Here is a 9375-nt window from a genome sequence, read left to right on the forward strand (position 1 = left end):
ATTCACCCCCGCCCCCGGTTACCGTTTGATTAAATAAATAACGTTAATATATTCAATATAAATAAGAAATGTACTAATTATTATATACTTTCGGTTCATCCTTCGGCGCACGAGGTGGCGACTCCGGACGAGGAAGTGGTTGAGTCTCCGGCCTGGCAGCTCTCACCGAGGTTCCGAGCGTGCCACGGAAACAGATCCCGAAGAAGCATGTTCTAGTCAAGGGCGCACGAAGTGGGAAGAGAGATGATCATGACTGGAGTCCTGCTTATTAAGAGGAAGAAGGACGATGAGTCGATGGCAAGGCGGTGGGGACGGCATGAGCCTTGGGCTTGGATAGTCTCCCGCATACTACATGTGGGACCCATCCACGATAGTATATACATTAGTGTTATACAATTTATCGTAAATATTATATATTTTTTTTGTATATTTATATATATTATCTTAGTTTTTATTATTGTTATAGTTTCAAATCCTAAATTTATAAAAAAAAAAAAAAAAAGGCGATACGTTCGAAATAAAGTTAAGCATTAATTTAAAAATAAGACGAAACCCTAAAAGATAAATAACGTAAAGCTAATGACTACAAGTCTTCAAACAAAAAAGGACTTCGAGACTTTTCAACCACTAAAACGACAATCCAAAGTATTGCGTATTCTTTATGATTGAGCCTATCTTATTAATTGTACAAAATATAAGTAGGGTTCTATATAAAATATCGTTTCGGAAGTATCAAATTGATTAATATACTCGCTAAACTACGTAAAAAAGTGAAATGGAAAATTAGTGATCACTATAAATGCAAAGAAATAATGTGCATATGTTAAAATCCATCTATCTATAGCGCATTAAATACCGCGTTATATGGGAGAGAAGATATCCTTTAGCGCAACAGATTTTACTGCGCTAAAGGTACATTGGTAACTTTTTTTTTTGTTGGGTTATTTTTGTTCAAATTTTTTTTTTTTAAGCCATTTTTGTTCCGGACTCCACTGAGCCGAGAGGTCTTAAATCTTCAAATCCTAATAGTTCCACGTGTTTTCCTTGGATTGGCTGGTGGAGTGAGCAGTTGGATGAAGGACTACGCAATTTAGAATGTTTAGGCGGGCACTTAACACTCACTTAACAGAAAAGCAAGGGAAACAGATATTTCCCATTTTGAACCCCAAATCGAAAAGGATAACACACACATATTTTTATTTCTATCAAGAAAACCTCTCTGTGCTTCAGTTTACTACTTTCTTCTACAGATTCAATGTTGCCTGGTTTTAGATAAACTCAGGAAATAGAGAAATGAAGTTGCCTGCAGTTTGTCGTGTTCCAGTGTCACCACAGTGTAGCTCTTGCTATTACAATCGGCTCCAACCTCTGCTTTCGCCTCCCTCAATTAACTCTCCCCCTACACATTTCTTAAGGTAAACGCTGTGTGTGTTTTTAATGTGAATTATATGAAACGCCTCATCAATTTCTTAAATAATCCTATAGTTTTATTCATGGGTCGCGCTTAGAATGAAGTTGAATTATATGAACCTGCCTGCGTGATATTAAGTTGAATTATGCGAACCCACTTGTTTTAATTTCTTTTTTGTATTTTAAGTTTGCAACATGTTTGAAGTTTTGTTTTCTTTTCTGCTTTATGAGCATAGATTTTCCCTCCGCAATAAAAGGAGCGCTGTTTGCAGAGCGAGTGAGACGGAAACTGAACCTGATCAAAATGACGACAAGGTTTCTATTCTTTTTCCTTTTTGTATTAATTATTTTGGTTAACTTCCATTTGTGTCTATCTAAAAGTGGAGCTTGTATTCATTATGTGATGACTTGGTTCCTAGTTCTTGGCTTACTGTTATTTAGTATGCTTTGTATTTTAAAGGATGATAAGTTGGATGAGGAAGCCGATGACTCTGTAGCAGATAATAGTCTTGAGCTGAACTCTCAGCCTGATCAGGTTTCATTCACTTCTCAATCATTCATTTCATTTGCCTAGTTAGAGACAATGCCAAATAATACCAATAATGGAAAAGTTTTAGTGAATGAAAAGTCATTTTGTAGTTTTTTTGGGTATGAATCCTTGGTATGTCAGGATAAGGATCAACCATTGGGGATGTTGGAGAATACAAGTCCAGGAAACAATAATGGAGCTCAAGTGAATGAACAAACTGGAGTGGAGGTACGCTTTCTTATTTCCTGATGAATCTGGAGGTGCTTCATTCTTTATATGCTCCAACAGTTTTGCCAGCAACAGGCTTCAAGTGTAATAAAATTCCCGCATTCCAACAAATGTAAAGTGCATATATTGTTAGAGAATAGCTCGATATATCACATATATTCATTAGTGCTATAGTATAGAACACCTTGTCTTTATTATATTTTTTACATTTCTATTCCTGTAGTCTGTGGTTCCGCTGGACGTTTCTGATGTAATAGATATTTCTTGTAACCATCATTGTCAGCCAAGCGGAAAAGTCAATGACGTCTCCATTCTTTTTTTGGCTCTGGTAGTTGTAAGTTATTATTATATAAATATAAATTCCATATTCTGTGTACCTTTTTAGTTCCGGGGGTTCTTGTTGGGAGTGGAAAGGGAAGTAGAATCATCTGTCTTCTTGTGTGAATGGTCAAGCCTTTTGAGAATTATTTACTGTTTAAGAAGATGCAATTTCATCTCTTCTTAGAGTATAATGCTCCTCAGGCCCCCTTCAACATTTGAAATGCCTGATATCCCGAGGATTGCTGATGCTATAGTGGCCTAGCTTCTATTCCTATATGTTTGCAAATGCATTTTCAGTAAATCTATTGATTCGCCTTCTTGGGGCTATTGAGCAAAATATGCTTTGTCATGGTGGATAAGCAATTAAGTTTCAATTTCTCCACCTCACGTTGTTGAGATTGTGTTGAAGCAGGATGGTACTGATGTTCAAGTTGCGAGTGGATCACCACTTCCAGGTGTGAAGGTGGTAAATTTTGGAACATTAGGTTGAATATTTATTGGATTAATTGTTTACAGTTTGCTCTTCTATCATGGTTCTCATGTTGCTTTTGGTTGTAAAGTTGATCTTTTTCTTACTGTTGATACTATTTCACGAGCAGCCTCAGCAACTCGATGAATCAATCAGGATACCCAAGGAAACAGTTGAAATTCTCAGAAATCAAGTATTTGGTTTTGACACTTTTTTTTTTACAAGCCAGGAGCCATATGAGGTGAGCTATTTGTTGGAAATCTTGTTTTATTGCTAATATAAGAAAATCCGAGTCAAACATGAGCCAACATTTAAAAGTTTGAAATTATTACATTTAATTGAGATACAACCATAAAAAGTAAGGTTAAACTAGCACGGGTAGCCTCTCAAGCGACTGGTCATGGGCTTGTGTTTTTTTTTTTTTTTTTTTTTTCTGTTCTTGCCTTCTTCGTGTACGTGAAGCTTAATATGCAATTCTGCGTGGTTCCACTTTTTAAAGCTCTTCTACCATACTTTCATAGGGTGGAGTACTATTTAAAGGGAATCTACGAGGTCAGGCTGCAAAAACTTATGAAAAAGTAGCAAAGAGAATGCAGGTTGCTCAAGTTTCTCGTGTTTCTGCAATTTAGGTTGGAAATCACCATGGTCTCTGACTATTGCAAAATGGCACTTCGTTAACAGGACAAACTTGGAGACGACTATAAGCTTTTTCTTTTAATCAATCCAGAGGATGATAAGCCTGTGGCAGTTGTGGTCCCAAGAATGACCCTGCAACCTGAAACTACAGGTAGTTTATTCAGCATGCCTCTAGACTTCAATAACTGGTCATAATAACAAGTGGAGATACCTGTATCAAAAATATAGATTTGGAGCTTTTCCTTGTCGAATAGTAACACAGCTTGTTCGGGACTGCAGCTGTTCCAGAATGGTTTGCAGCAGGGGCCTTTGGACTCGTTACAGTACTCACTTTACTTCTTCGCAATGTGCCGGCATTACAATCGAACTTGTTGTACGTACCATGTTAACTCCATAACTCTAATTTTACCTTTTATATTTACCTGAGTTCATCACTGGCTTTACATTTGTTTCGAGCTCTATTGGAGCTTGATGTTTAATGTCCAAATTAATTTTGTCATTTCCCGAGTCCGACATAGCTGAATTGTGGAATACTGTTGTGATGTTTCATATTAATGGGTTATTATGTACTAGACTACTGCTTTGTGCCAGGAGTTTGAAAATACAAAATTATTATGTAAATCTTGGTTGGTTTCTTTTGTTCTCTCTTTTCTTTTCAGTTAGAAGTGCTCATCTGTTATTTTCAAGATTGTTATCAAGTTTTATTTGCATTGGCTGAAATTACATAAGTGAAAACAGAAGATATCTCAGTTATAACAAACTATTGCCAAATCTGCTTATGTGGGATAATTCATGCTGTCCGATTGCTTGTATTCTTTTTTAACTTGTTTCACCTAAATGCTCAACTAAGATTGAACTTTATTTCCCAGATCAGTTTTCGACAATCTTGACTTGTTGAAGGATGGATTACCTGGAGCTCTAATAACTGCCTTTCTTCTGGGGGTTCATGAAGTTAGCCATCTTTTAGTTGCCAAAGAGGTTGGAATTAAGCTCGGCGTCCCATATTTTGTTCCTAGCTGGCAGGTAAGGTGCATAGGATTCATGCAGTCTATGGATTAGACAACCTTTTGCGTCTTCTTATTTATATGTCGTCTTGGTTAATATGGGACCTCATATTGATAATTTCTATTGGGGGTTGCGATGTCGTTTCTAACTGCCAAACTATGAGACATAGTTGCAGCTTTTCTCAGGTCAGCTGATAAGATATCCTTGCTGGGTCAGGACTGCAGCTTATCTTTTGGGAAGATTCTGCTGTATTGGAGTTTGCTGTTTCCTTATAAAATCGTGCCACAGTGATAAAGCTTTTGGACCTTTAACGCAGCAAAACTATCATGTCATAAAGCTACTTTCGGTGGTTATTCGTGGCAATCAGTCTTGTCGCTAGTTCCAACCACTAGTAAGATCCTGTCCTGTCCTGTCTTGCGGTGGAGTCGGGTATTATTAGAAACAGTCAGTTGTGTGACGTTAATCTGAGGTCATACTGATAAGTGACACCCAGAGACAGGAGTTCTCTTTCTTATCTAGTGAGATGGTATTAAATTACTGATGTCTTGCAGCACTTGTAAGGCACCAAAAAGGTAAAAACTCTTTTAATGGTTATCCAAGTCATTAGTCTTAGCATCGCAAGCCACAGCCTTCAGCAAGGTTGACATTGTTTACTTGAGTGAATTTCTACTCTCTCTTTTCCTAGGAAAGGGGTAGTCTTGTGAATTTCAATTGCTTTCATATATTATATTTATTTGCCAGAGATGAGAATATATTCGCACCTAGGGATTACTTCAAGGAAGACGCTATATAAATCTTCAAAAAAATTCTGTAAATTGATCCAAGATCTTCTACAGTCCGTACTAAGAGAATGTGTAACTTCATCATCTTTATTGGAAATGTTAGACACTGTTGTCAATCTTCTATATTCTCTTCTATCTTCTACTGCTTTAGGAAGAAAATGCATAAGTTCACCATCTGTCAAGTTCCCTGTCTTGTTGATTCCAAATAGACTCTTACTGATCTATGGTAATTCTCAATGATTGTGGAGAAATGGCATCAGTTTAGTAGTAATATCCTAAATATAATTTGAACCCAGTGGCATGGACTATGTCTGCCACATTTCAGTCAGTGGACCAAGTCAGGCCATGGGCGGAACTCTTGTGATAATATACACTAAATCATTTAGATCTTCTCACGAAGATGATATATCGAAGTTGTAATTCAATTAATAGAATTACTATTTTGGTAAATTCTGTTATTACTATAAAGCAATCAAATTATTTATCTAGCTCGGTAACTTATCTATTAAAAAAGGAGTACTCTGCTGTGGGATGAGTTTCAAGAGGCAATACATCGGAGGGGCGGATCAAGGATTTGAAGTTTATGGGTTCCTACAACGTCCTCAAGTTAATAGTATACAATAATAACTAGGTTCACAGTAAAATATTTATAGATTAGTGAATTTCTTAAACATATACAGGGTATGGGTGAAAGATATTGGGTTCACATGAACCCGCACGTTACATGCTAGATCCACGTATGAATACACAGTTCTTTTCTAGAATTACTTCATATTGTGTAATTGACTCTAGTGCTGGAGAAATTAAAAAGCTTTTGGATAGACTTCCCGACGAAAGAAGGTTACATGCAATGTTTATTTGGTTGTAGTAAGATATGTAATAGTGCTCCAGGGGCTGCTTTTATCATATTTCTTTTTATCTCGCCGCAAGAAAATAATTACGGCCCAATACCCATAAGTGATCTAGTCTACCAAACTTCGCCCAACAATCCACTTCTTACTCTAAATATCCCTTCCCATATCTAGTTTGCAGCCTAATACCACGCTTCACCCTTCAAACACTCCATCTTCTTCGGCCTCCAAATCACTTGATTCATTTCTTTTCCTGGCTTTTCCACTCGACCAAAGGTCTTTTGCCCCAATATCTTCGAGTAACTTTCATGTGTTCCATCCTATCACTCCGTCTCATTCAATTCAATCCTCTCCTTTATCCCCTCTTCTATACCCACCACTCTCTTTTTTTAAATTAACCCTTCTTTTCAGCGAGTAACTTTCATGTGTTCCATCCTATCACCCCGTCTCATTCAATTCAATCCTCTCCTTTATCCCCTCTTCTATACCCACCACTCTCTTTTTTTAAATTAACCCTTCTTTTCAGATTAGCTACAGTTACTGTGTAAAATATTAATGCTCAAAGTTCAACAGAGAAACACAGTATACTTAACAGATTCTTGCTTTTCCTATTGAATACTAATTTTTCACCTTTCTCTAGTACTGATATACTCTTCCTCATCAGTAATACATGTAATCTGTGAATTTTTGTTCCTTTTTTGAAGTGAGGTAATCTAACACCAGTTTGAAATCAATTGAGCTATTGAATTGGAATTTTTTTCAGAGATCTGTTTTAGGGTTCGGTTTGGGTACTCTGAAGTGAAGAGTGGACTCAAATTGGGGGTTTAAATGCATTATCTATACACTGTAAATTGAGTTGGTTTCATGTGTTTATACAAATATATACATTATATATACAAATTATATAAATGTAAATATCTAGCTATACTTTGTATACACTATAATTTGAGTTGGTTTAATGTGCTTATACAAAACATATACATTATGTATACAAAATATATTAATATGTATATATATCTATACAGTACATATACATTATCTATACACCGATGATACAGTAGTGGGCTAGAATGATACATTGGGCAAGATTGGCTGCAAACTAGATGTGTGAGCAGTATATATGGGTTATTTCCCCAACTTTTAGCTGCTGTCCTTCCTAAGTATCTTTGATTCATGCTGAGCGCTGAAATGTGAGTTGGTGATCATTGAACTCATGTCTATGGCTGTTGTGGTGGCAGATAGGCTCCTTTGGTGCTATAACAAGGATTCTAAATATTGTACCAAAACGTGAAGATCTCTTGAAAGTTGCAGCTGCTGGACCATTAGCTGGGTTCTCTGTGGGCCTTATTGTTTTGCTTTCAGGATTCATCTTTCCACCTACTGATGGCATTGGCATCATCATAGACCCCTCTGTCTTCCATGAATCATTTCTAGCTGGTGGTATAGGTAAGTACTAATAGCTTATATAGTTCATTCTGATGTGTGCTTTCTCTCCTGCTCGTTTTGAGCTCCTCTATGGGATCTGACCGTAATAATAGTTTTCGTTACAAGTTAATAAATTATAGAAATAATGTTTTTCCAACAAGCTATTCTTCATATTGGTCTACGTACTGTATTGTGCAAAGACTAAGCCTTTTTGGTTCTTCACTTGTAGCCAAGCTTCTTTTAGGAGATGTTCTCAAGGAAGGAACTTCTATATCCGTAAATCCGCTTGTGATATGGGCCTGGGCTGGACTTCTCATTAATGCTATCAATAGCATTCCTGTAGGAGAGCTTGATGGTGGCCGGATTGCTTTTGCCATGTGGGGAAGAAAGGTAATGCATGCTAACACAATGAATTCATGTGTAAAAATGTATTCTTTTATAATTGAGCCTTAATTTTCTTGTGGGCAGGCTTCAGCTCGCCTCAGTGCTTTATCTATAGGGCTTTTGGGAATATCTTCATTGTTTAACGATGTAGCATTTTATTGGGTAGTCCTAATATTCTTCCTCCAAAGAGGGCCTATAGCTCCACTATCAGAAGAAATCAGCGATCCTGACAATAAATACGTGGCCCTTGGAGTTGTAGTATTGCTCTTGGGCCTGTTGGTTTGCTTGCCATTTCCTTTCCCTTTCTCTAATGAAGCTGCCACTGGTTTCTAGAGAAAAATAGTACATCCAACATGTTTTTGGCTCTTGGGTTCAGTTAAGTAAAATAAAATTGTGCAGAAAGATGTTACTTTCTTTTAGTTGTCTGAGCAGTTAATATGGTAGAATTCCCTTAGCTTGTATGGAAAATGACGAGAAAGACTAGTTTTGCCTCCAAAATCCGGGTATAAGTTTGGAGATCAGCAAGTGGCCAATGATACATCTTGTGTTTACTTCTGACATACGTTTGTGCAAATTTATGCTCTGTACAAGGATTCATGAGAGGTTTCATTTTTCCATATCTAATGCTGACATGTTACATTAAATTCCTTCTTTTAAATTCTCTTTTTTATTAATCTGCTATATATGGTGGTTGATTTCTGATTCCCACTATTATAGTGTGGAATGCATTAATATATCAAACCTTGGCCACAGCATCAGAGCTTCTATGAAATGTAGGAGTATAAATGAAGCAAGGTAGGCTGATAGTTGAGCCCATTTAATGATAGCTATTTTGACTGGCAAACCTACAAGACCAACCATAATGGTTGGTCTTGTAGGTTTGCCAGTCAAAATAGCTAGCTCCACAGTTCCTAAATGTAGCTTTCATTCACTGTATCCTAATTGCATTTATATATATATATATATATATATATATATATATAGTTACTTCCATAATGGTTGGTCTTGTAGGTTTGCCAGTCAAAATAGCTAGCTCCACAGTTCCTAAATGTAGCTTTCATTCACTGTATCCTAATTGCATTTATTCCTAAGTTTAGCTTCGATTCACTGTATCATAATTCCATTTATTTGGGGTTCTCTATCCACGAGGTCAGTGTGTTTTGTGTCGAGTTTGGAGAGATCACAAAATAAAAAACTGTACAAGAATTGATCACATTCATGTAGAAATTCACTAATTCAGTTAATGGTATGGTTTCATAACTTATAGAAGTAGGAGTACCAGTCAGAAGTTGTAATGAAGAAACTTTATCGAAGTATTAACGTGTTATATTTGAG

The 9375-nt window shown here is 36.6% G+C and overlaps 1 protein-coding gene across 3 annotated transcripts; it reads left to right on the plus strand.

The window, feature by feature from the left end:
• The first annotated feature begins 1109 nt into the window (after window positions 1-1109).
• Window positions 1110-8684, plus strand: LOC132043116 (probable zinc metalloprotease EGY2, chloroplastic). Of its 3 annotated transcripts, none has more exons than XM_059433599.1 (13): window positions 1110-1415; window positions 1647-1725; window positions 1871-1945; window positions 2081-2167; window positions 2901-2954; window positions 3088-3198; window positions 3479-3553; window positions 3639-3744; window positions 3873-3966; window positions 4463-4616; window positions 7470-7677; window positions 7886-8046; window positions 8125-8684. In XM_059433599.1, exons 1-13 carry the CDS (start codon window positions 1294-1296, stop codon window positions 8371-8373), a joined length of 1575 nt encoding a protein of 524 aa, XP_059289582.1. In that variant the 5' UTR covers window positions 1110-1293; the 3' UTR covers window positions 8374-8684. The 3 variants fall into 3 exon arrangements, with proteins under 3 accessions (XP_059289582.1, XP_059289583.1, XP_059289584.1); XM_059433600.1 differs by having other exon boundaries at window positions 2901-2951; XM_059433601.1 differs by lacking the exon at window positions 1871-1945.
• Window positions 8685-9375: the final 691 nt, after the last annotated feature.

The sequence above is a fragment of the Lycium ferocissimum genome, unplaced genomic scaffold (genome assembly GCF_029784015.1).
Source record: "Lycium ferocissimum isolate CSIRO_LF1 unplaced genomic scaffold, AGI_CSIRO_Lferr_CH_V1 ctg21327, whole genome shotgun sequence".
Taxonomy (NCBI): Eukaryota; Viridiplantae; Streptophyta; class Magnoliopsida; order Solanales; family Solanaceae; genus Lycium; species Lycium ferocissimum.